Source organism: Trachurus japonicus, chromosome 6 (assembly GCF_045865225.1).
Source record: "Trachurus japonicus isolate A0001 chromosome 6, Traja_1.0".
Taxonomy (NCBI): Eukaryota; Metazoa; Chordata; class Actinopteri; order Carangiformes; family Carangidae; genus Trachurus; species Trachurus japonicus.
The window spans coordinates 6708591-6736298 of NC_140912.1; the positions used below are offsets into that span (position 1 = coordinate 6708591).

The 27708-nt window shown below is 45.3% G+C and overlaps 1 protein-coding gene across 4 annotated transcripts; it reads right to left on the reverse strand.

Annotated features, from left to right (window-relative positions):
- Nucleotides 1–1174: 1174 nt before the first annotated feature.
- On the reverse strand, nt 1175–27518 carry sin3aa (SIN3 transcription regulator family member Aa). Of its 4 annotated transcripts, none has more exons than XM_085778514.1 (21): nt 27401–27518; nt 21440–21656; nt 21097–21279; nt 19609–19715; nt 18811–19105; nt 17808–18056; nt 17537–17689; nt 16173–16328; nt 15930–16016; nt 15592–15710; nt 15262–15472; nt 14995–15111; nt 14451–14689; nt 12469–12652; nt 11236–11824; nt 9794–9963; nt 9516–9689; nt 7696–7788; nt 5723–5817; nt 4793–4985; nt 1175–3151 (listed from the first exon to the last, which is right to left on the reverse strand). In XM_085778514.1, exons 1-21 carry the CDS (start codon nt 27496–27498, stop codon nt 2921–2923), a joined length of 3960 nt encoding a protein of 1319 aa, XP_085634640.1. In that variant the 5' UTR covers nt 27499–27518; the 3' UTR covers nt 1175–2920. The 4 variants fall into 4 exon arrangements, with proteins under 4 accessions (XP_085634640.1, XP_085634639.1, XP_085634642.1 ...); XM_085778513.1 differs by having other exon boundaries at nt 15930–16019; XM_085778516.1 differs by lacking the exon at nt 27401–27518 and adding an exon at nt 24616–24863.
- Nucleotides 27519–27708: the final 190 nt, after the last annotated feature.

Sequence of the window (27708 nt, forward strand, 5' to 3'; positions counted from 1 at the left end):
ATTTAATCCACCTTTCATGATCCAACGTACCAGAGACCAGTGGTGAGGATACGGCCTAGAATTATTTATTTGATCACAGAAACTCCTAGAGATACGCTTGATGGCCAGCAGGGATGGATGAATTGATTCATTTATTTGAGTTCATTTAGGTGTCCGGTTTGCTAATTGGCATTTATGAGTTACTGAGTTACCATTTAACCTGTTAAGCCCTAGGGCTTTTGAGGTGAGGTTCCTACACAGTCCTACCTAAAATAAATCAACAATAGCTCCACAATTATCAGGTCTTTATCATAATCTTGGTCTCAATGGATAGTCAAGACCTCAGAGATGTAACTCCAGTGTCAGTAACGTTGTGACTGTTCCTCTGCCTGAGCAAATTGTGATGAACCACAAAAAAGTTTTTATCATTTTTATCCTCTGGTTTACACGATGATAGCGATGTTTGTATGTATAAAGATGCCACTGAATGCATCAGCAGCTCCTTGATACAACTGTACCAAAGTAGGAGATAATATCAGAATATAGATTTTATAAAGGTTTTAGTGAGGACAGTACCAGATGGACTCTCCATTTGGCCACTTGGAACAAATACTGTTTTGACAAAATGCACTTGAAGTGTTGTTTTAGTGGCGTTAGGGCTTCTTATTAGGAAACTCCCCCACAGCACTTTATGAACTTTGTGGCCCCTGTACATGGTCCAGCAGGCCAAAAGTCAAGACATCCTAAGAGCAGACGTCCTGCTCTAACCTGCCTGGATGGAAGATTCAAACCTCACACGTCATAACTGGAGCAAATACTCCAAAGGTATTACACAGTATGTTCACTGTACAGTATGCTGTTGGTATCATGTGCAGAGAGCTGGTCTTGGTGGTTCAAAGTTAAGAATAGCGGGTTATGTACTCTCCCTATGGGAATCACTCTGTGCTACTACTTCTCAGTTGCACAGGCTTGTTATTAATCTAGTTTGGATGTGAATGAGGCGTTTTCAATGAGGTGAGAAGAACTGTATCTGACAGGAAACTGGGGCCTACTATGTGATTATTTCTTGAGCTGAATAAAAAAGAGCTGAGTGTTTCATCTGAGGCAAACAGAAAAGATTCCTCCTCAGTAAAACACAAACAATACAAGTCAACACATGAAATGAAACCAGTCAACAACTCCACAGAGGGCTCAGTAGGCTACAAAGGTCGTTTTATTATTACTTTAAATAATGTCTAAATAAAGGGACTAAAGACATGCTCGTGTGACTTTTTCCATTATCAAAAATATGGTGTGGGGTGATGTCTGCAGCAGAAATCTATCCAGGGAGGGAAGCGTGCAACACAAAGTGAGACCGTAGTGGAGTCCATCAATCCGAAGGCCGAACTTTGAAATGAGTCCCACCATCACCACGGACGGTGTCGGTTGTCAAAAAGAGGGGGGCAGTGATTTTTACCAACCAAATGTCACATTCAGAAGAAAAAAATGTTATTTTTCATATATAAAAACCAAAAGACCTGGATACATTTCTACTTTTCCACATGTTTTACTACAGAAATTAAAAAGAAAAAAAAAAAGACATAAAGGAACACACAAAGGGGGGAAACAGCTATTTTTATAATCAACTTCCCTTTGGTAAAAACTGTAATAAATGGTCTTGCATTTGTCTTTTTCATATACATACTAACTTTAGCCATTTATCACTAAAGTCCACAGTAACCTTGGAAAGTATTACTAGCACAACAACACAGATTTGTCATAAAAAGTCTGAGACTATATACAGTGTATTTACAATGTGAGCGGCGTGTGGACAGACCTCCCAGAACGAGACGTGTGTGTGTATGTGTGTGTGTCGTCGTGTGGATGAGTCCGTGTGTGTGTGTGTGTGTGTGTGTGTGTGTACAAGCTGGTGTATTGGCGGAGGGCATTTTAAAAAGGTTGACTTCCAGGGCGGCGAGGATCATTTGTGTTAATAGAACTATATATAATATATATACACAACACATACACTGGAATACATGTCAGTATCTGACATTCACAAGCTATACAATTTTACAGTCTGAGACCAAACAGTGTTGTGAGGCTGTTTCTTTTCTTCTTGTTATTTTTTTATTTCATTTTTTATTTTCTTACGTTAAATGCAACAGTGCTTTTCATCGTTAACCTGACAACACTGTTTGGGGCTCAGGCACAGTTTCTAATAATGCTGCCATGTGTTCTGGAAAAGGACACCCTCTTTCCATCTAGTGATAGGTACATAATTGTGATTTGGCCTCAACGCAGGAATGTCTCAACCAGATCTCTCAGACTTCACCCAGCTCCCTCTGACCTGCAATCTGGGAAACAAAAACTATTCCACATGTATCCTCTACTTAAATAAGTGCACTTGTCCACCGTATTGTTTTCCATGGATACTGTAGAATAACACTATCGCCAAGAAATCCCTGTATGATTGATTTGTTTTGTTTTTTGATGGAGCTCTTTCTCTGGTGGCTGCCGGACAAAACGGCCGGTCAGAAGCTGAACCCAAAGCTCGGTTTGTGATAAAGTACAAAAAGCACCACTCTGTCTCTCTCAGGCTCACTGTTTGTGTTACTAAGCCCCCCCCGGGCCCCGAGGCTCAGGGGGGGTTTGTCTGAGACGTGGCTCTGAGTGCTGGTAAGAGCTCAGGTCTGTGACTGGAGCGTGACCATTCCTAGGTTTTGGCACCGGAGGCCCTGCGAACACGGGCCCAGCTAAAAACGCTGGTAAAATCAGTGATCCTGCCGCCCCGGCTGCAACACGCACGGTCGCTAGCTTAATTGTGCTCCCATGTCTGCCTTTAAAAACACATTAATAAGCCCTCCCCCCTACCTCTGCTTCTGACCTGTTTGACTTCAGACCAACCCCCTCCCCACCCCCAAACCCCCCAGAAACCAGTCTCTCTCCCGCTCCTCCTGGGCTACGGCGTCTTGCTGGGTGGGCCGTATTTGACGCGGTACTTGTTGATGTTCATGAAGTGCAGCACCTCGGGCTGGCGGCTGGTGGTGCACGGCAACAGGCCGTCGCGGCCTTCGCCCATCAGCCACTTGTTGGTGTCGGCGCTCATGTCGCGGGTGACGTGCTCCTTGGCCCACGCGTCCACCCAGGCCTGGAAGCGTTTGTGCAGCCGTGTGCTCACCCGCTCATGTGACTGGGGACAAAAAGAGATTTTGTTAAAAGCTTGGCAGGTTAGGATCATATTAAAGGGATAGTTCAACATTTTGGCAAATTGGCATAATGCCATAATCCCTATAGTCTTATGAGTAGGTTTATTACCTTTAATTGTCAGTGCAAGCTGTTTTTAGATCGGCGGGACAGAGATGTGAGCTCTGCATGGCGCGTGGTATTTTTGCCTTTCCCTCATCAAACTCATCAAATACACAATCCAACAACTCCAAAACGCTCTGGTGGACAAGTTGTGATCTGCACATTCACCACACTATGAGATAATAATGTAGCATTATGAGACAGAGTTGTTTTCTAGGCAGATACGTAGCCAGAACTACATTCAGCGGAGTGACTTCAAAAGCGCAAGTAGTTCTGAGTATTTGCTTCATGTGTCGTAATGTTACTTAATTATACATGATTATCTCATAGCGTGGTGAATGTGCAAGTCACAACTTGTCCACCAAAGCGTTTTGGAGTTGTTGGATTGTGTATTTAGTTTGATGAGGGAAACGCGAAAGTGCCATTCACCTCTGTTGTGTTAGCTGAGCAGCTTGCATCTCTGCCCCGCCGATCTAAAAACAGCTTGCGCCGACAATTAAAACAAATAAATTATGGCAATAGGTGAATTTGCCAAAATGATGAACTATTCCTTTAATGTTGTTGTGGTTACAGACCCAACACTGAAGTCACAGCAGATTTACATGAGGGAATACATCAAAATCTTCAAGCTGAACTGAGACCAGACACCACTGACTGAATCAGCAGCTTTTTGCGTTAGAGCTCCCCCCACTGGTAACCGAGGGCAACAGTCCACACAACACAGTGTTCCCTCATGTCTGTCCACCCACAGCACCTGATATCCATCTCCCATGAGCAACCAACACTGGACACAGCTCTCAGTGTGTGGCCTGACTCCGCTTGTTCTTCTGGCTGGCCTGGGATCAGCTGCTTCAGTCAGTGTTTCTCTGAGCTCTGTTGCTCCCAGCGTGGCTGCAGAACACCCAGGAAGCTAAAGAGCCGAGCTCAGCTCAACCTGCTGTGAGCAGTCGAGTCTTCAACATGAACATAAAAGTTTTAATGTGGCTGAATGTTATCAAAATCCATAATAAATTAAAAAAAAGATTAAATATCACTTCACCCATGACCTCAGAGGCGTCTAAACTAAACGGTTTGAATCAGAGACAGGTTGAACTTCCTCAGTGTTGAATTCTGCTGTTCTCCATCAAAACTACCAACAGGTGTGTGAATGATTCCACAGCCAGCAGTTCACAAAGTGTCAACAGTCTATTGAACCTTTAAACATTGAATCATCAACGTGTTCATCATTTCTGATGCAGGGATGTCAGATGATCACAGCATCTGTAGGCAGGTGGAGCCGCATTTGAAAAGTTTAGTTTGAATCTCCATTTAATCATTTCAAGGACCTTTGGGAGCACTTTTAGCTTATTCTGGATTGTGAATTTTAATAAGAAGCTCCATTTATTTTAATTCAGACTGAGCTCCCGGTGAACAAAGAGAAGCAGCAGCCTCAGGCTCACACCTTCACACCAGCAGGCGAATGAGAGGGGAAAAAAGCAGAGTGACAGATTAGATGATATGAAGGCAGAGAGTGCGGTGGGTTTACCTGGTGAGCTCGCAGCAGGGCGGTGCGTCGGTACATGTAATCCTCAGACTTGAAGACGTAAACCATCTTGTAAGAGTTGAGCTTGAACATGCACTCCATCTTCTCCTTTTCCAGGGATTTCTTCCCGCCCTCGCAGGCCTCCTTGTCCAGCTGCTCTCTGCCCTTCTGGTACTTCCTGATCCGTCTCAGGTTCCTGGTGGCCAGGGAAAAGACAACGTGATGAGAGACCCGGCAGGAACCCATCAGAACAAATGGATTAGAGCTCATTTAAAGCAGATATCAGTGGAATGTTTTTGTTAATATAAGTCCTAAATAGTCCTATTTTCCGTCAGCAATCACTTACATGAAGTATTTCAGCCTAAACACGAGTCTCTCCGTCACTCTGCTCTGCTGTAACCCGAGGAGAAAATTTTCCTTGTGGGATACAAGTGTTATCCAATGAGGGGAGAGAACGGCATGAAGGGCTGTGTGTGCAGCCAAGGGATGCGCGTGAATGTGGTGACGTAGCACGAGGACCAATTGATGCCTGACAAGGGCGGGGGCTGCTAACTCATGGTGCGTTCAAGGAAACTCGTACTTTGTGTTTTTCCTTCCTGTGAAGTCATACCGGTTCGATCTGGTACGAGTTCACGGGTCGGAAGTTACGAGTGGCCGTTATAGGGAACTTTCACAGACAACAGGACGGTAAAAACACGAGCTACGGGTTACCTGAACGCTACCAAGTCGTAGTTGTGACTTGAAGCTGTAACTTACGGTTTCAAAAGCCTGCCTTGAACACAGCATTAGCCGAAACGGCCGTGCCACTGATATCTGCTTTAATGAATGGACTTGTGTCTGACGGTTTATGAGGATAAAACATACATCCTACACCCTAGCCTTGAGTAAATGACCAAACGCAAATGTGAGAAATCCAAAGAGCTGGTGACTCACCTGGGAAGAAAAACAGGCTTCTGAGCAAGGTGCTCCCTCAACTCAGGTGTTGTGGAATCTGGGTTTAAGTAGCGGCCAACATAATCAGACCAACGCTGCACATACAAAACAACAAGACACAGATTAGGTACAAAAACAACATCACTGGTGGAACCTCTCACCGGACAAAAGGTAAAAGCAATGACAAGACATTTTCACTGTGTTTGCTGTATGTGAAATATATCACAGGGCTGTCTCCATATCAGATGTTGACTTGTCTTGACTTGATAATGTTATGATATCGACAAAAACTTAATAAAATATTAAAATACTGCTACTATGGTGTGTTTTTGTCTCTTTTTGGCAAATGAATTACAAAATACATGTGAGGATGACAATGACATGACTGTACCATTCACTTTCCCTATTCATGCAACTCACTCTCTGCTGTGGAAAACTCTCCAGGCTGATGTGGGTGAAGGTGGGTGAACAGGTTGGTGGTGTTCCCCCTTTTGGCACTTTTTATTTTCTATTTTATTTTATTTATTTTGACAGGACAGCTGGAGAGAGACAGGAAATGGGGCGAGAGAGAGGGGGGAATGACAAGAAGCAAAGGGAATCGAACCCGGGGCTGCTGCAGCGAGGACTAGAGCCTCTGTTTATGGGGTGTCTGAACTTGAAAAACTTTTTCAGGGTTAGGGTGTCTCACTGTCTCCGACATGTTTGACGTCAAAACCCGGGAGCCACGCTGAGGTGACGGCCGCTGCTGTGTTATGGTGATGGGTCAGTGTGTGTGTGTGTGTGTGTGTGGAAAAGGGAGGGGCGGGGGGCTGGAGGAGGGAGATGAAGCAGTGTGGAAGAAAACAGGAGGAGATATAGGAGCACACGTTGTGTTCAAGTGGCACTGGATCATTTACACAGGATCATCATCATCATCAGCCAAATAAACACAATATTCAAACTGGGGGGGTACAGCCAGCGCACTATTTGTATTCAGATTCATATTCGTATTCGGATTCATATTTGGGAAGAAACCGGAAGTGGGCGCACGCACTTCAGGCGAGCTAGTGCTACGCCGAGCTAGCCAGCTAACTTCTGCTTTAGCTCTCGGCTAACTAGAATGGGAATAAAACAATTTAATTGTGCAGCTCTTCTAGACTTTCCAAACGTAACTGAACTGAATGGACCAAACTCTGGTAGTGAAACGAGTCGTTCGTGGGGGTTGTGACACTCAAAAAAAATTATCCACCGTTTTATAGCCGCTTCTTTTCCCATTATTGTCTATGAGAAAAATGCTAAGTTGTTGAACGGTGACCCTGGAAGTATCGGTGAGCACTTCCTGTTTCCTGTAATGCAATTCACTTTCCCTATACAGGGAGTTGCTGTTTCTTAGCAACCCTAACGTGAACTAGACACAAATGAAACAGGGTGACTCTCATCTGTTGTGCTTCTATGGCGGCGCACCAACGTTAAGGTGCATTAGCGCCACCTACTGTGTTGGAGTGTGAACCAGAATCACCTGGTTATGTGCTGTTGATGATCCAAACGTTTCTTTTTCTTTAGAAAAAAGCTCCCAAATAATGAGGAGAAACTTCGGACAGCAAAACTATTCGGGATCAAAGCTTAGATTATTCGTGTACTTCCGAATGCGTATTCGGGTTCAGGTACATCCCTATTTCAAATGTCCTTTTCTAATACCAGCGTTATTATCAACACCAGTGTGTTGTCAAGCCTAATGCACATTTGTGTAACTCCTCACCACTTGGTCAGGTTACTGACCGTCACTAAGGCCTTTCTTCTCTGACTGTAACAGAGTAAAGAGGCTGAGTGTAAAAAAAGGTCCAAGTGTATTTTGGAATTACAGCTTGTGGCTTGTGGATAAAAAAGCTACTTTGCAGAGTTTATCCGGCCTCTTTGCTCACGGGCCAAACCTCACAACTGAGAGGCTTCGGGCAGCGCGGGGGGAGAGAGGGGGGGGATTAAGACTTTCTTACCTCCGCCTCCATGGGCTCGTCTGAGTTCTCCTCCTCCGTGTCGAGCAGCTCCACCGTGAGCTGCACCTGCCCCCTGTTTCTTAAGAACATCACCTGGAAGAGGGACAGAGCAGCAGCAAGCGTTAGTGTGAAACACAAACAGGCTGGGATGTCATGACGGGTCTGAAGAGCTGTGTAACCATGTAAGATCTGTACAGTAAACCATGCAGCTGCTCTTCATTCTGCTGTCTCTACTAACAGCTGAATGCAATGGTCAAGATAAAAACATATAAAGGTACATTGTGTAGGAATTACTCCCATCTAGTGTTGCGGTTGTATATCGCAAGCAAGTCAATCGTATCAACTCAACTCCGCTGAGTTTCCGTGGTTTCCTACCGTCACGCTGCCACTGAACGTAAAAACATGGAGACACCACATGGCAGCAGCACCGAGCTTACCCGCTCCATGGAGATATGAATGATATGAACGCCTGGAGTTCAATTTTATTTAACACAACTGTCACTATAGTTTTGAGTCATCTTTTTCAAACTGAGTCTGTGATTTCTTTTTTTTTTTGCAGATCTGGGTGAACCAAAGGGCTTATCAAACTCAAAATTAAGCCTTTTCAAAATAGGTCAGTGGGGAACTTTTCTCACAGGTGGCCTTAAGCTGCTTTAAGCGTTTCCTGCGCTAAATGAGAACAAGTTTGACTTCATTTAAAAAATCATATCATATCAGCGTTGACACTGGGGAGCTGGAGACAGCACATCTATGTTTGTTACCTCGTCTGACCTAAATTCAGACTCTTTTAGATGCAAAGGCACATGGGAAGATTTCTGACTGTTTGTATCCGTGTTGCAGATTTATTGATGGTGAACACACCTGAGCACACTATTTAAATCACCAGGATTCATATTCTAAAGACGCTAACAACATAAAGCCAGCCATAAGAATCCGTCGGGACACTAAAGTTATTGGTTATCAGTATCAGTATCGTGCATCCCTACTTGAAACCAGCCCAGAGACACAGGAAGCTGGACCTCCTCTGTCAATCAAAATCTGTAAATAAACTATGAGGAAGATCACATTTTAATTGTGCTCTGTCTGAGTTGTATTTCTCTTTGAAGTTACTCATAGATCGTCTGTTTTGGAGGCTTTTTAATCAGAGAAAGTTTTGGGTGCAAAAAAAGGCTATGATTAATTAGGAGCGATGATTCCTTTCGCTGTGTGGCATCACATGCGCATCGGTGGTTGTAGAGTCTCAGCACAGATCAGTGGGCGCTGTTGTCGGTGTGTTTTTAAAATTAGCGAGTTTGATTCTCATCGAACGCTGCGCTCGCGACTCTTCCAGTGGCGACGCTCTGGCCAATCAGTGGAAGGACCATTACAGTGTGAAAGCTGACCGGGGGGAGAGGGGGAGCAATCGTGCTCAGGTGAAAGGTGAAAACAAAACTATGTAATTTATTTTTTTACTGAAATTGTGTGATGCACATGGTGTGCACTGGGTACTGTGTACTTTTATGTATCTCTTTTTTAGAGATGTACTTTTTAATGGTGATATCCCCATTTTTAATGATGTACTTATTCATTTTCTTACATGCAACTAGCAGACTTGCACACAGCTGCCAACTCTCTTTCTTTTCTGGTTTCTCTGTTATGTTATGTGTGTGTTTGTGCTGTTATGCTGTTATGTGTTTGTGCTATGAGCATGGTGTGCGAGCCACCAAATGGAATTGCCCTTTAAGGGATAAATAAAGTAGTCTTGAATCTTGAAAACTCATAATCTTGTAGCACCGCCTCTCCCCAGTTTTCCACTGACAGTAGAAAGACTGTAGACTCACCTTGAAGCAGTTCTCATCAGACATGAGCTGCTCTGCTTTCCGCTGGTAGGTGGCCTCGGCCGAGCTCCTGGAGGACTGGGTGGACATGGTTCCTCCGCTGGCCCCGTTGGAGCTCTCCGACAGGTACAGGTCTGTCACCTGGACGCAGATCTCATCACTCACGATGTGCTGGAGCTGGATGGAGAGAAGCGGTTCGACCGTTAGACCTGTAGCGAAGTGTAGTGAGTTTGACGGCCCTCAGGAACCGTGTGGCCCAGAGGATGAAAGGTTTTTCTCACCTGCCGGACGATGCTTTGGATGAGCTTGTCCATGGTGAAGGCGGTGTAAGCGTGGATGGTGAACATTTCCCTCAGCGAGTCCTCGTACTGAGACGCCTCCATGTTCCCGTCCAGCAGGTTCCTCACCATCTCCAAGAAGGCCGAGTAGTAGTCCTCCACCTCGATGTCCACTGGCGAGAGGAAACATCACGTCAACGTGACAGAAACAGACCACAGCTTGTCAGCCGTCTGTCAGACTGATCTACTTTTTTCAAAATCCAGAGTTAAGCACCAATTCATCTGTTCATTAGCTCAGATTCCAGTGAACTATTGATCTTCTTTTTGAAATGTTCATTGATTCGTAAAATACTTTTCTCTATGAAAACATATAGAAAGAATAATGTGTTGGAGGGGGTGTGTCCTTGAAGTCAGTTGGATTTAACACTTTCTTCTGAAAACATTAGCCTAAATTGGAATAGATTTTTTTTCCTGTATTTCTATATCCAAATTTTAATGCATTTTGGCAATACTGAGCAGGACCTATTCTAAAAACACTGTCATTTTTCTAAATATTGTGACAGATTATGTAAAATTTGTCAAGAAACATAGTGTTGCATTTTTTTCCACATTTGAGTCCAGATTTATTTTCCTGTATATAGTCTGATTTTTATGAGAAAATACTGGTTACACCACTTGACATTGGGTTGCATCATGTCATTCACCCACACACCAATATTGAAAATCATATTGCTTAGTTAGTGAAAATGGAAACTTTTACTGCAGTTTCACCAAAAAAATAAAAATAAAAACCACAGTGGTGTGATTCTTTCTGGGGTCTGGTAGACATTTTGAAAACACACAGTTCAGGGGGGATCTGCGCGAGCGGAAATAATGAAAGTAATGGCAAACAAACACTGCATAGTATCTCCAAAATCAGGCAGGTTTCCAGGATGCCAGGTAGCCTACTCATTTTAATGTAACAATTGCCGATGAGAACCGGTGTCAAAAAGGGAAAAAGGAGGAAAAAAAAAAATTGATCACAGACTTTCATGATCGATTACCATGGGGTCAGCCCTACCCCCAATGTTTTGTTTATGATGGTTAAGACTACACAAACATGCACGTCGTAACATCGTATATGTTATATAACGTTATCCACTGCTGCATGGATTGATTTCTCGACGGCTTTGTTAAAAACAAATGCACATGGCCGAGAGGAGGGTTAGCAAAGCAGAGGAAACGCGACCGGACTTGCATAGTTCCTCTTTAAACAAGCATGTTTCAGTGCTTTTGTTAGATTGAGTCGTTTATAGATGGCACAAAAAACAAAGTCAGCTCCTATGATTTGGATATTGCACGTAATCATATCGGTATCTCCCCCCAACAAAAACAAAGCTAACATAATATGAATAGAAACTAGAAAATAACTCAGAACACATGCGGGTTTGTGTGTAGCGACTCACTGGGCTCCTTCAGTCTCAGCTGGGTGGCCGGGTTGTCGTTCTTCTCCTTCTTGAGCCCCAGCACCTCCCTCTCCCAGTCCCGTTCTCGGACCTCCTCTTCGATCTGCCGCTCCGCCTGGCCGTACAGCCGGAGCAGGCGCGAGCACAGCGTCTGGTGCAGCCGCAGGAAGATGTACCAGTTGTTGTTGACGTAGAACAGGTTGTAGGCGTCGTCGCAGCCGCGCAGCTTCTGGGCCGCCGCCGCGTTGCCGAACAGCAGCTTGGACTTGGAGGGGCTGCCGCCGCCCCCGGGGACGCCGTTGTGCTTCTTGGAGGCTCCTCCTTCCTCCAGCTCCATCTCCTCCTCCTCCTCCTCCTCCTCCTCCAGGTCGGACAGCTCGCCCCGCTGGGAGAACAGCATGTCGGGGACGAAGTGGTAGATGATCTGCTTGATCTTGTACTTGTCCTCCTTCTGAATGCTCGTCTGCCGCTTCACGTGGTGGATGATGAGCGCGGCCGCGTCCTCCAGGATCTGGCTGTCCTCGTAGGCCAGCGTGAGGTGGGGGCCGGTGGGGGTGGAGGCGTTCTCCTCCGAGGCCTGCTCCTGGCGCTGCACAACAGAAACAATTCAGTGTCCAGGGTTCCTACAGCTTAAGCCAAGTTAAATTTAAGACTTTTTAAGACGTTTTTAAAGCCACTTGAAATGAAATTTAAGACCGACTTCATAATAAACACAAATGCAGAAAAAAGAAAAAAAACACCACATCAATTACATAGGGTTAGGGACAATTTGACCCACTTTCCTATGTGATCCAAGGTAAAGTGACTGCTACATGAACATTGGATTGTGTCTCTTTCCAGCTGTCCTTTCAAAATAAATACATAAAAAGTCCGGGAAAAACAAAACAAAACACTGACTCGGGAGCTGGTGGCGGTGAGAGATTTAGCGTTGACGGCCGCCACTAACTTCTCTATGTCGAAATGTTACCAATTATCTTGAGATTTGAGACTAATTACAACCATAAAATACCACTTATCATGTGTTAACATATTTAAGACTTTTGAAAAATTGATTTAAGACATTTTAATGCCAATTTTAGATTAATGAATTCAATGCCTTTTAAGACTTTTTAAGGATCCCTGGTGTCTTCACTTTGAAAATAAACAGTATCATGTGTTATCTGCTTCCAGTGAATGGAGGTTCAGTCTGTATATTTTGTGTCGGTGCCTGTGTTGTCTTTTAAAGTCCGTTACCTCGTCGTAGATGCTTTCGATTTCATTCAGCAAGGACTTGGACCGAAGCACTTTGGTGTCGTTCTGTTTGAAGTTGATGCCTTGATGGTCGAGAGACTTGAGGTAATACTTCTCGTTCTGCTCTCTCCAGATCTTGTTGAAGCCTCGTTGGGCTTCCCGCCACTCCTCCTCCTTCGTCTTTAACCTGGTCACAACACAAAGGCAAAGTCAAGTAATGTCGACGTGTCTGACTGAATCATCATCACCATAAGAAGATGCAAACACCTGCAGGAGCATGATGCCTTTCAAGCAGGCGCTAAACTAACAAACATTTTAAAGAAGCTACAACAACGTAAGATTGAGTAGCTCCTCTGGTTGAGGGCAACTGTCTGCTACTTGTGTAGTAAATAGGACTGTCTGCTGTCTCCCCGGAGAAGCACAGCGGCCTCCGTGAATTTGTTGACGGTACCGTTGCTGGTATATCCTATTAACCGTTTTTCTACCACTTAAATGAGTTTAGAAACGTTTTTTAGGTCGAAAAACTACATAGTGTTGCTTTAAATTGTGTTTGCAGCAGTGGAGATTTGTAGCTTACAAAACACACACACATAAAGGTCGCTTTCACACCAGAGCTGTTTGTTTTCCTTGGATCGTCGGCTTCTTTTGGGCAGGTGTGAACGCTCATCTCAACTCTGGTGCAAATAAAACAAGAGAACTGGGGGTGCTTGCCAAGTGAACCCTGGTATGGAACAAAGACAGGACCACCTCGTAGTCTGTCATCGATCCATTTTTCTCAGTGTAAAGGCCTTTTCACACGTGACGGATAAACGACACGAAATTGCAAAAACCATTCACAGCGGCAGCGACGTGAATATGCGACAATTATAAACCAAAGTTTGGCTTTGCGTCAGGTGGTTCTTCACCTCCACGTCATGTCTTAAATCCGTTTAACACAACTACTTGTTGATTCTCCCTCATATATTCAATACCTTCTGTGCCACTGTCGTCTTACCAACTTTACTACATCAACACAGCAGCTCACTGTCTGATCAATGTCTGATCACCATCCTTCATTTCAGTGACTTTGTAAAGTTTGTGTCCATTGTCAAACAAGACAAGGTGGTGAGCATAGACTGTATACAAAAAGAGATGGTGAGAGACACAGGTTGTTTACATTGTTGTCATGGTGTTGTGACGTACATCCTTTTCACGCTACATGATTGGTTGATGCGTTTATTTGCCGGGCGAAAGCTCAGAAAAATCAACCTCGCTGTGAAAAAAAAGAAAAGATTTCGCATTTTCGCTGCAAAACATTTGCGGTCGGTGTGAAAGGACTTGAGTGAAATGCTCTCTGCCTAAGCTGATGGTCAGAATGAACCGCTTGAACAACCACGTAAAAAATTTTTAAAAAAAAGAACAAATACAACCCCCAAAATGGATGGTTACAGAGGTAACAGTGGTTCTATGAGTGAAGGTCAACAGTGTCGACCCAGTATGAAATCCAACAGATAACTTAACATGCTGTTGTTCCATTTGTTCTTCCGGGTCGGTCGGTCGGGATTTCCCCCAGCTCTGTCCAATGGACGAGCGAGCGCCCATTTCAACTACGTGACGTTGATCTGAAGGTCTGGTGTGCTTCAGAAGTCGCAGTGTGAAAGTGAACGAAAACAAGTGATAGAAACGGTATTCTGACTTTCAGTCCCCTTAGATGACTCGGTTCGCGTCCTATTGGTCCGGTGTGAAAACGACCTAATTCTCAGGAGCCCCTTTTAACTCCAGCGCTCAAACATGATATTGCCTTTTCCTGCCCTGTGTGGATTAGTGAGTTTATAAGCTGCAGTTCATAACCTCAGTCTGGGCTCAACACAAAACTGTGTACACACACACACACATTCACTGCACTGTGTACGAAGGGAGCTGGTGAGTCCCACATTTTCAAGTACTTGAGACATTTTTGAACAGAAAGGACCAGCTCGTGGTGGACAGGACGGACCGACACCCACCTCTTCAACACGATGGGGACAGAGGCGGCGGGGTTTTTCTTCAGGCCGTCGATGATGTCGGGGGCTTTGTCTCCGTATATCCTCTGGATGGCCTTGCGGTGTACGACCTCGGAGGAGCCGCCCAGCGTGTTGTCCAGGCGGAACTTGGCCTGCTCCTCTGCAGACATGCGGGACAGCTTCCTCTGCACCGTCTCCAGGACTCTGATGGTAGCCAGGTTGGTCTCCAGGACTACGTCCAACTGGCGGGAGGAAAACACACAGGCTTTTTAGGATTCTTTGTTGAGCACAGGTGGTCATTCATTTTTCATCAAAAAATTCTTTCATTCTTGATATTTTTAAAAATGTATGTCTTCTATGTTCTGCCTTCTTTCTAGTAAATCAAAGTATTTGCTTCTGGGTGTTTTTGGGACAAAGATAAGAAAAAGAAAATCCTGCAGAAGGGGAGATTACATTGTAATAAAATCTTTTTTTGTTTTAATCATAGCATATCAGCCCCATGGCAACATCAAGATTTGAGCTGTACATGTTTAATATCTCTGCTCACCTCAAAGCGTTCGTCCTCACATCTGTAGATATGCTCCTCATACTGAGTCTTCTTGGAACTGACGAACGTGGAGTCCTCCGACCAGGAGGGGAAAGAGACCCAGGTGTCGTTCAAGACCTGAACACAGCAGAAACACAGCGGGTTCACTTCAAGCTGCTCTTAAGATGTTCTTGGAAAAGGACAGGAAAACTATTCATCACTAATTACAGTAAATCAGTTCATGACGAAGGGTCTCCGAGTTCTTTTTCCTACATTTTCCAATCTCACCTCTTTACAGAGTGGAGTTCTGCCAGTGCATTTGGGCTGCTGGTAGCTCTTGGGCAGAGCTCTGTAACTGGAGCCTAGTCTCTTACAGGAGGCATAATCAATCTCCATGGCGATGCCCTCGGTGGCCCGTTCCTTAGGGTACGTTTCAATGTGGGTCATTTCCCGGTATCCCAGGAAGTTTTTGAACCAGTTGAACAGCTCGGGGAATTTTCTGCAAGACGGAATTACGTTTTTGTTTTTATTTATTTATTTTTTTTAAACATGCAAGTGATACACATGTTGAATAGTGAGGAAAATGCTCTTATCTCTATGTAACATGAGACATCTCACCCTAAAAAGGGCAGCACCAGCTGCACCAGTTCAGCCCTGGAGATCACCTCCTGGTTAAAGATGACCAGACACCGCAGGAAGTTGTCGTAGGCCTCTGCACTTCGCAGGGCTTTCCGCACCTGGGACGAGAAACTCATTTAAAAACTGGATATGCCAAGAACTAGTAGAGGAAGCTGAGTGGGATTATTGATTTTATAAATGTAATTACATTTAGTTCTGCCTTGCAAGTGCATCTGAAGGACTTGGTTTTTCCCTCTTTGATTCCATGAGTTAGATTATCAATATGCATTTAAGAATTATACATATGAAAAAAACAACACCACACAGCTCAAACTCACTTTCTCAAAGAACAGAGACTCGGTCCCGGCTCCATGCTTGCTGGCTTCTGCCACCGAGGAGTCTTTCAAATTCAGTAACTTGGGCTTCTTCTGTAGCAATACCAAAATAACACAGAGCACACAGGTAAGATCATTACAAAACAATTCATTCAACAATGTGTTCAAGAAATGTAGACATGTCGAAAAAAGTAAAGATGATTTATGTATTTGTGTGTGTGTGTGTGTGTGTGTGCTTCTCTGTACCTTGACGGGCGGCGTGGGCCCTGGAGTTGGATGTCGACGGATCTGGCAGCCGTTCTGATTGGGCCTCTGTTTGTTGTTGAGCTGCAGCTTCTTGGCCGTGCCGCCGTGGTCATTCCGCACAGACTCTGCCTTCTCAGCTGTGGTCTTACTCAACAGCTGTAGAGAAGACACAGCGCCGGTGAGACAGGGGCACGGGGACTCTCTGAGCACATACAACAGGACCAGAGCTGCTACTGGAGAAACACTGGGATCGACTCATTCATGTAATAATACATACAATACATGGACTAAGTATTTCAGTAAGTGCCATTAAAGGAGACATATTATGGAAATATCAGTTTTTGAAGACTCTTAACCAGCTGTTCCCTCGGATGTCTTTGAATGATGTTTTTGAATTTGCATAACCCCACCCCTACCTGGGACCAGTAGAAGGGGTGGGGCAAGCAGTGGCTGATTTGCATTTAAAGGGACAGGCACTGAAACCAGCCGTTCTGAACAGGGTTTAGAGTGGATGAAAAGAGCTGTGATGTTTGATCCTTGGGGTATTTTGACTGAAGCATGTCACAGACATGTCTTTAAAGAGGAACTAAGCAGGATTTCACCCGTGACTATGCTACATTTTTACCTTAATTAAAAAGCTCCAGAGTAATTGTGCATGACTTGTGACTTATTACGAGTGAGAATGGAGGCTCTCTGCCTTCACCTGGCGTCTCATGGCTGAAAACCAACCAACATCATATATGTCATGTAACATTATCCATAGGGCTGTCCCGAATATCATATTTTGATAATCGAAGCTTTGCGGACATAAATGTGATCAAAATCGAAGCTTCGACGGCCGCGCAGGGTGCGTGATCAGGGGGGGTGTTGGTGCGCGATCGTAGCGGAAATAATGAAAGTAATGGCAAACAAACACTGCATATCTCCAAAATCAGGCAGGTTTCCAGGATGCCAAGTAGCCGACTCATTTTAATGTCACAATTGCCGATGAGAACCGTGTCAAAAAGGAAAAAAGGAAGAAAAAAAAAACAATCGATCAAGGGCTTCATGATCGATTACCATGGCAACGAACGAAGCTTCAATTTTTTTGGGTCAGCCCTAGTTATCCACTGCTCCATTTATTGATTTTTCACCAGCGTCATTGTAAACAAATGCACATGGCTGAGAGGAGCGTAACCAAAACAGTGGAAAGGCGAGCGGACTTGCGTAGTTCCCCTTTAAGACACCTGGGAACTATTTTAATTTGTGGAAAAGGGGCAGAATATGTCTCCTTTAAAATAACATGTCATTGAACAGGTTTTATGGACATGTATCTATCTATCTATCCATCTAATGATTGTAGTTACCTGGAGCTTGCTGCTTACCACTGAACTGTTGGCGTCGGGTAGAAACTGGCCAAACTCTGAGAGCAGGTCCTCCTGGTTCTTGAAGAGCCGGGCCACCTGAGCGTAGACCTCCTGCTCCGTCAGGGCCGGCGTGTAGTTCCCACCGGCCTCCTTGGCGTTACGCTGCTCCTTCTGTGGTGCACAGCACAGGGTTATTGTAGCATCAGTAAGAGGAGAGGTGTCAGTGCCCTCAACATCTATTTAACATGGCATTGTCAGAGTGTGTGTGGAGTGAGTGTGAGCCCCTGACCTGGTACGTGTGGAGGATCTCCAGGAAGGCTTTGTAAATGTCAGGCTGGCCCTGGAAGCGGTTCTTGATCTTGTTGACGTAGTTGATGGCGTGGTTGAACTCCACAGGCTGGTTGTTCTGCAGGGGTGGACCGGTGGGGGTCCCGCTGAGTGGCGGGTGGAGCTGCATGGGCGGGGAGCGAGGAGATGTGTAGGCAGGGATGGACGGATTGCTCTGGCTGCTCGGTGTCAAGGCCTGGGGCTGGAGAGGCTACAAGATGGAAGAATTAAGACCCCTTAATTTAAAGCCCCAGTGTGTAACTTATTTGGCTTTTTATTAGCAAAAATCAAACCTGTCTTTCATAAATACGTATTTCACTGAAGTCAAATCACACCTGCATACAAATGAAAGCTTTCTCGTACCTTGTTGTTACAAGTCGTTACAAATACAGAAGTGGGCGGCGCACCGAACCGAGGCGGCCATGTTGCATCGTGACCGTAGGTAACCATAGAAACTGAGCGGAGCTGTGGGCTCGGCCTGTTAAAACTGTCACCACTGTGTAGTGTGAGGAAGGACGGAGGCACTGATGTTGCATTCAGGTGCAGTCAGGCAGACGGCCGTCGGCAAACCAACCGGATGTCATTTTACTCAATGAGAGAAAGACGGTAAAACGTGGGTCAGGTAAACAATACGACATCACCATGACAACATATTGTCAGGCCTGTATTGTTTTGCCTCGTGCTGGCGGACCACTTGTTTACATAGACGCTTGTTTATCCTGTTACATGCAGCGTCTGTTGTCTGTCTGACGTCTGCCCGATTTCACATGAATGCAACATCAAGAATACGTTCAGATATGCAACCGCACCGCTAGATGGGAGGAATTCCTACACATTATACCTTTAAGAGAACGTTATGTATATGTATTTACTTGAAGTGGAATCTGTGGAGAGGAGAATAACAACATTTTATCTGCTGTAATAACTCGGTGGACGTCCACCAGCCACTTCCTGTTGCTGCTCACCTTGCTCATCTTGGCGGGGGTGGGCTGTGTTAAAAGAGGCGGAGCGGCGGTGGTGGCTGCAGGCGGGAGCTGGGCTGGGTGCTGGGGGGCTGCTCCTGTGATGGGGATGTTCTGGACTGAAATGCCATGTGGGGTGATGTGGTGGATCTGACCGGGTGTCGTCACATTGACCAGGTCGTTGGTCTGGACCTCAATCTTGTAGCCGGGTGGCAGGAAGGTGTTGAAGCCCATGATGAGGTCGGGGTGACCTTTGAAGAGCTGGGACACTCTGCTGATGACCCCTGGAGTGTCAATACTGGAAACAGAAAAAGCAGACAGAGTGGATTTAAATGACTTTTATCTGTCATGTCAAGGATGTGGAATTCAGAAGCAAGAAAGTTGAACAATGTGCATTTGCATGTGCAAATTAGTGGTACCATGACCCAGGGCTCCAGACTAACATTTTCTCACAGTGGTTCCTAACTTAAAGTTTTAGGAGTGCAAGCAGAAAATTTAGGGTTGCACACTGTAAATTGAAATATTCACATTTCCTTTTCATTCGTGATCCTCGGCCTGCCACCTGTAATGGCAGATTCCAAATTCTTTGAATCACCCCCTCCATGTTTCACCAGTGTTTTAAAAAAAAAACACAAAACAGCAAGTTTACTGGTTGCACATGCAAAAGTAGATTAAAAATGATGTACTGTCTTGAATTTTAGGACCAGTCTGGAGCCCTGTGACACTTGGAACAGAGTAGCAACTCATGTAGAGAAGTATCTGAACAACAATCTTCGGGCGTGCAACCAAAAGACCCCTCACCTTTGGGACTTGAACTCTTTCATTATATCCAAAAAATCATTGTAGACCTGAGGCTGGTTGCCAAATTGCAGTTTCACTTGGTCCAAGTAAGACAAAGCATCTTCCACCTAAAACAAGAGGGAGAGAGGAAAAAACGTAGAGTCAACTTCCTGTGTTTTTCTGTTTAGTTTTGACAGCAGTGCCCCAGACAGCTCTTATATCTGACAGAACACATTCTTAGAGGAAGACAAAAAATAACAAGAGTGGGTCAAAATGATTGAGGACATAGTTGTACAGCGTAGTGGAACGGCTGTAAACAGCCGACATCATCGTGTAGTATTTGCTTTCTGTTGAGTGTCAGCTGGTTTCAGCCCTTTATCTGTTTGCGTCTCCCCTGCTCTCTGTGCTCACATATACAATAGTGTAATACAGCTGAATTCCCAATAAAGCTGTTCTCACTGACATGTTTTTCTGTATGTGTTGAGAGGTGAATGAAAAATATGAAATAGTGATAGTAAGCAATCGCTTCCAAGTCATGTGACGGAGTCACCAAACTCACAAGTTAAAGACTGAGGCTGTGCTGTGATTTTGGCTGCATTCACCTGTAAGATGATCGCTCAAAGATGTTGTTACAAGTGAGCGGAAATCTGTCTTATTTTTTCTCTCAAACTGTGCAGTCCAAATCTGGAAAACAAATTCCTGCTCCGCTTCTCTATCACAATGAGTCTCTTCTGGAGAAAGTTGCTCAAGTTTGCCCAAAAAGTAATTTGATTTGTCCCAAGGTGCATATTTGAAAAAATAAAAAGTTGCCAAAAGGTCTGAAAGGTCGCTTAGTCCTGCAACTAATGTGCTAAGTTGCCAAAACTAAAAGAGCAACGGCCATTAAGGAAACTTCCACTGCCTGCGGACCAATGGTGTAACTCAGTAACTCAGTTACTCCGCATTCGCCAAAACCGGTCAGTCTGCCGGTCAGCCAGCAAGTCATGGATGTTTGTGTTTACAGGGCAAAGCAGCTGGTCTTTTTACTTAATTTAGACAAGTCAACAATAACCAATTACTGCCCTCGTGTTACATCTTGAAACCCAAACAGACCCCAGGAATGAAGCAGCACTTTAAATTTAGAGACTGGATTTAAAATGTTAACTGTAAGTTCTTTACTAAAGGCTTCCCTGTGAGCAGTGAAGAGCTACATGCTGGTAGCTGGATGCATGCAGGGGGGAAAAGTTGCCTTTAAAGAGAAGCAACCGTTTGGCTTAAGGTCCTGTTCAGACATGGTATTAACATGCGTCTCATCTCAGGTAACCTGAGAGTTCTAAGTACAGGTGTGACCAAACTCAGGATGCATTTTAACAGGCTAAAAGAAAAAACATTAATCTCTGTAAAGCCTTCTTAATGCCTGTATAATTATTTGCACTAAGATCTTTGGTCTGAACGCTCCTTGACGTTTTTGGGTTTTCCATGGGAAGTGAAGTGTCGCAGCCTGTAATAAAATAAAAGCGGCGGACTGACCTTGAGCCTCTGAAACTGTTGCTGGCCCTGCGCCGAGGCCTGAGGAACTCCTGTATGGCTGTGGCCCGACATCACCGAGGGCCCGTGGGGTTGGACTGTGGGGTTGTGGTGGTGGGACCCTCCATGGACGGCTGGGCTTGGGGTGTGACCATGCCCGCCGCTGTTCTGAGCCACGGTGGGAACCTGGGAAAGCAGAGTGACTTTAAACAATGATGGTAAAAAAAATAACTAAACAGGAGCTGAATGAATACTTTAATTCCCCGTATAGAGGGATTTATTCGTGTTTAAGGTGAGACAAGTGCAACTGGCTAGAAAACTAGAATACCGGCCAAGCAGAACATACCTGGTATCCCTGGGGGACGGAGTACTGGACGCCTGCGGTGGGCTGCATGTTGTCGGGTACGGCCTCATACACAGCTGGGGCCGGGGCAGGGGCCAGGACACGATGCTGGAAAGTCTCCGCGCTGCCAGCGAGGCGCCGCTGCGGGGACGCAAAAACCGCTTCCTGATCCTCCAGTCGCCGCTTCATTATGAACTCATACTCGTGAGAGCTGAGAGACCTGGGGAAAGAGAGCAGCAGCGTATTATTGAGGCTGTCTGATCTGATTCAATGGTTTGGGGGGATATTTTAGTTTTTTGTTTTTGACAGAGAATTTATGGACCGGGAGAAAACTGTAAACCTTATAAAACATGCTACAAAGACGCCATGTGGTTTACAGTGATCACTTTAGTTAGGATTAATTCCATGATAGCACACTGTGATGGCACATCTCAGCTTTAGTTTGAGTGACACTTTCTTTTTTCCCCTCAGAAACTACCTCAGAGTTACACTGACAGAGGATTTAGTGTGTGCGTGTCATTGCATACTGACTTCAAGTATCCGATTACACTTTTGTTTGAACCTGCCGATGCCTTAAGCTTCTCTGCCAAACGCCAAACCCTGAGGAGCATACACAAGAGATGTGCTGACCAGCCTCAAACATAAAGGTCCACCCCGCTGCATTTATAACACCAGAGGACTGTTGCTCCGTATGAAAATAAGGCAACTTTGGGTGTGTGCCACTTAGCTAATGCAGCAATAATTTGTCAGAAAATTAACTCTTTCTGAAGCAATGCTGAACATTCTTAGCTGCTAATTTTCACCTATAGAGGGGGGAATTCATTAGGGTTTTGTGTTGGGCATTTTCCACATTTTTGACATTTAAATCAATTATGGTAACTACAAAAATAATCTGCAGATTAAATGATGGAAAAAATATCTGTTAATTATTTAGCTGTGAGAGGGATGTGTATATTTACAATGGAGGCAAGTGTTTAGTGAAAGATACACAGTGAGGCACAAATTTCATTCTTTTTCTACTCTGTTAATTACCCTGTGTACATCAGCTTGTGTATTTGTTTACACAACCAATTAGTTTTCCTCTTCAAATAACAAATGTAAAATTGGACTCCTCCTGGTACCACTTTTTAAAACGACATAGCACATAAATGGTCTGTAAAGATGTGTTTAATGGATTGATTAATGATCCGTAAATAATTCACTTGAGCAGCAGAGTGCATTCTCAGCCGGCTGGTCGTCCAATAAATACTGAAATGACGGATCACAAATTCAGTATTAAATTAACATAGCTTTTAGAGTACAAATATTCATTTTGGTTTGTGTCTCACCGGCCATATCAATAGGTAACTAACTTGTGATAATCCCACCAATAACAACCTGCAAGTCCTCATCTAATACCATTAACACATGAGCATTTTCTGCTGTATCTCCAAAAAAGGAGCTATTTGTATGTGAGAATGAGTTCACACGCAATTCTCCATGAAACTCTTGGTCATGATCCAAATATCTGTCAGTCTGCCTGCACTTTTGAAGTTTTCGGGCTTAAGGACTTGTTTCTCTGACAGCAGCTTCAGACAAGTTTTGAATCAGCTTTGAAGAAACCATAACATTTTTTTTTGTGTCAAATCATCAACAATCTGATCTGGAAAAGTCAGTTATTAATGAACAAAGAACATCCCCTGATCATTTCATTTATTGGCTCTCCATTAGCACCGGCACATTAGCATAGCTATTCTTCCTGGAGTCTAAACATTAAGGCAAAATTATCTATAATATTCTTCCAAGTCCATCAAGGAAAACAAAAAACAACTAATACAGTCACAGCACATAGATACAATCATACAGTAGACTGACAAGCTAATCGATATGTTAGATGGCATCATAGATGAGGGGGTGGGGGGTCAAAATAATACTACACAAGGCTGTAGTCAACCTTTTTCTCTCCGCTTCCGCATGACTAATATAGACAAAAGAGAGGAGTCTGATGCACAAAGTTGTTTATTTTGTGGTTACCTCGGCAAGGAGCTCTCATCATCAGCGGTAAACTATACTTAGAAGCACATCTTCAATGCATCTAAATGTTAAAATGTACTGAATGTAAAACTTGCAGCAGCCTCCATAGCCAATGAGATACAGACAGCGGACGTCAGCGATGCAACAAACAGGTGCTGCGGGAACGTGGGAGCCCAGGCTGCCATTCACAACTTCCCCGAGAAGAGAAGGCAACAACTCATCATCATCACCTGCTGAATGGATGGATGGCTTTATTGAAAACACAAAAGCTGCTGGAGAGGCAACGAGGGGACGAAAACGAGACGTTTCAAACCCCCGAGTATCGAGCAAAAGTGACACAATAACTGTAACGTTACAACTGAAGTGTCCGTGTAACAAACGAGCGCTCGGTCTCTCTGTGTAGTTACGGTGAAGCTGGTGAAGCTGTTCACCGTCAAACCCTCCACGGCTCTCCACGGCCAAAGAAAGCGAAGCTGCAGTATTTATAGCTATAACTTATATCAGCCTCGCTCGGTAACGATATAGTCATATACTACGGGCACAAAACAGCTATGTGTGCTACATGCTAACAGCCGCTAGCCGACCATCCCCTTTACGGCCTAGCGACACAAGCACCGACCTCGAGTTACAGCACGCCGCTCCCCCCACGCCCGCCATTTAGAGCGTGGCGCAGGGTTTACAGCGGGTTACGTCTCGGTTCAAACGAGCAGGCGCAAAAAGTCACAGACTCGCTGGTTATCTGACTGCCCGCCCCCACCCCGGTCCGGTCCGCTTTTTGAGAGTTTATCTGATAAAAATAACTCCAACTGTAACTTGTTTTGTCGACAACGGCTGCGAGCTGCCAGTTAGCTGCTAGCTGCTGGCTAATGTAAACAACATGGGTAGTAGCCCCGCCGCCGCCGAGCAGCGTCCGCAGCTAGCAGAGGGAAGCACATGCCCGGGTTAGGGTTAGCGACGGGGCTCGCTGCTGCTGCTGCTCACACATCTGTAGGGAGAATCGACTACCGCTGTGTGTGTTACGCTGCTCGGATCAGGTGTTGCTTAGAGGGACCGTCCAGCACAGCGACGGCGATCTCTCCCCTGTGCTTATAAAAACGTCTTCTAACGGTGGGTAACGGTAGGTAGCTAGCAGTGTTAGCTTGCTGAATGAATCCAACTGAACTCACCCCCCTCTCCTTAAACAGCGAGCTCTCAAGTTCGTGGATGGTTGCTTTGATAATCCGTTATTTGTTGTCGGGTCAACCGCTACGCCTCGGGCTTCGGGTGACGCTAAAGAAGCGGACGTGTGGATGAAAAGAAAACTTATCAGTGGCGTGTGATTTAAAATAAACAATTCAAGCTGTGGGCTGCAAAGTGAAAATCTCCCCGGGAGAGGAAAACAATCTCCGTTCGGTTAGCACTAGGGGGCGTGGTTAGCGTCGTAGCCCCGCCCCCCGAGGGACGTGATTGGACGCTTCAGTCTGAGGGTCCGCAGAGGGGCGGGGCGAGGGCCCGGGTTGGGCAGTTGAGCTGTCAATCAAAGAACTTAGCGTACAAGTCTCCACGCACGCCCATTTTGACTTGAAGCGCGACAATGCCAGCAGCACAGAGTACAGTGCCGACCTGCTTCCATCAGCTGTATGTATGTATGGAGTCAGGGGGGGTAGAACAGGACTAATCTCAGAAGGGTCTGCTTTCAACTGCCCCCCCCCACTTGCCCATTTTAGGTTTCATGCCACTTCATGATTTACTGAGTTTTCCCCAGGCACCCAGACCCCATCCACTGCAGCTGTTTAATTTGAGTCACACCAATATAATAACTATATGGTAGTATAAATAAATATAATTTGACTTTCAATGAATATGGTTGGATTTTTAACTGGGTTTTTTCCCCCACTCAATTAATCAGAGTATCAATCAACTTACAATATGATCAGTAATGGTGATGAAGTGATAAACTTTCAGCAGCATCACAAAAGTTTAAGAGTCTGACTGGTCTGAGTTACAGCAGGGTTTAAGTATTCAGGAAGTTTTCTTTTTGTAAGTATATGAATTATATATTATATCTCGTGTAATGACAAAATGTGTTATCACTTGTTCAAAACTAAATTCCACAAGTGTCTCTTATATAAATAAAAAAAATATATAATAAATGTTCTATAATGTGTAAGTACATTGCCCATGCAAGAATATAATAAAAAATGTCTCAGAACCTGAAGTGATCTGCAGGAAGAGTGACAATTCCTGAATAAACAATATGACTCTTTGCTAGATAATTCATGTAGTCTTCTTCTGTCTGTTGTATTTATTCATTTAAAACCTCTCTTCATATTAAATATCAACATTTAAAGTGTATGGAGAAAGCAGTAATGCATATAAACTTGGGACAACCACAGTATGCCCAGCACACACAAACACATCCACACTAGTATTCTCAGTGACATTCAGTATAACACTTATTCATCCCTGGACACAGCCACTACTTGAACATTTACAATCACATGTACAACTGATTTGTTTTTATACTGTGTATCTCTCTATCCATCCATCCATCTATCCATGGGATGCTTTTGTCTATCTACACAGCTACTTCCTGGAGTTGGGCAACACGTGACTTCGTAGGAGGGAGTCTGCTTGTGTACTTGTGCCCCGCCTCTTTCAGGGCATCGCAGCCAATCATCGCACGGAACTGTTCTTACAAATCCCCAAAAGGTGGAACTTCCAAAATAAACCCTCGCCCACGACAGGCGGAGCTGCAACGACCCAGCAGCAGCCCGGGATTCCTCCTGCCACCACAGGCAGGCGGAGGGCTCAGCTCAGCTCAGCAGCAGCGACCCTAGGCTGCAGCAGCACACACACACCAACCCTCAACCCACCACATGACTGCTGCTTCCCCCATAGAAATAATGCGTGCATGTTTGAGAAAGACTGAAAAAAAACCAACATTTGACGAGATCACGCCTGCTGCTTCTAAATGTGTGAACACGCAGTAGTTTTAGTACAGACTGACTGCGTTCCTGCTATTTTTTGCCCCCAAGTTTTGTGCAAAAGCACGTAAGACAACGCAGTGCGGGCTGTGGAAGTCCCTACACACCGAGCTACCCGACCAGCAGCAGCTCGCCCACCCAGCCCCCTGCGCTGAGCGGCGGTCGACGGGGGTTAGCAGCTTATTAGCGGCGCTGCATTACCCGAACAAAAGGCTTCCTTCCCGGGACAAAAACGCATCATCTTGTAACCACCGCTTCGCCTCGGAGCGCGGCCTGGGCGGCGAAGCGAACACTACTACACATTTTCTTGGCGGCAAGAGAAGAGCCGCTCCAGTTGCCCTTACTAAACAATGCCAAAGTCAAACGAAACGGGAACTACGACGTCGCTGTATGAACACACAGGCACGGCGGACTGAGCCACGCCATTCCCCGGGTTCCCAGTAACACCGCAGCCCGGGGCGAAGCGGTCCGGTCCGCCCGCGGAGAGGGCGAAGCGGCGCGGGGGAACAAACCCTGCGCTTTGTTTACTTCAGTAGTCTGGAGTAAAATGTCTAACCTGTCTTCACACAACAACTCCCCCTCCCTCCCTCCCTCTCCCCCCGCACACACACACAAACGACCCATTCGCAAATGCTCACACAACACAACACAACACAACACAACACAACGCTGCGGACTAAACGCTTCGCCTGGCAGACCGCGGGGCGCCTCGTTGCCGCCGCACGGCCCCCGGGGGGAGGCTGCTTTACCGGGCGACACAACGACGACCAGCAGCACATTTGGCCGTAGCCCCGCTCCGCTCCGTGCTGCTGCTGCCGCGGCTGTTTACGACCAGAAAGAGAAAATAAAGACCCGTTCAATTGATCTGGGACACAAAAGGCGCGACTGGCCGCAGCACGCGCCCCCCTCGCGCCACACACACACCGTTCATTAGTTACAGCGCCGAGGATGAAAATATAATTTAGTTTAAGCAGCTGTTACATACCCAGGAAAAAGACTCCTTACTCCGGATTCGTGTTTGTAACAAAATAGTTGGCGACGCCCCCCTCCGTCGGCATTGGCGCACACAGCAGAGCGCGTCATTTTATTTTGAATATCGCCCGCTAAAACCACGGATGTGTTATGGCTGAAACCGAGGCAGCAGCACCGAGACAGCCCGGTCTGCTTCAGATCAGACTAGCGATGGGAATAACGGCGTTATAGAATAACACCACCACAAACAGCGCTGCTTATTAATCAAACTAGTCACCGTACTACCCCGTTATAACATATAATTATAATAAAATGCGACTC

Bases quoted from the DNA above. Each gene is read 5' to 3' on its own strand.
- sin3aa (XM_085778513.1), bottom strand. From the start codon at position 27,498: ATGACGCGCTCTGCTGTGTGCGCCAATGCCGACGGAGGGGGGCGTCGC. The intron at 19,716-21,096 runs GTCAGTCCGCCG...CTCTTGTTTTAG, and splicing joins AACAGTTTCAGAGGCTCAAG to GTGGAAGATGCTTTGTCTTA. The intron at 15,711-15,929 runs GTGAGTTTGAGC...TTCTCGTCCCAG, and splicing joins AGTCTCTGTTCTTTGAGAAA to GTGCGGAAAGCCCTGCGAAG.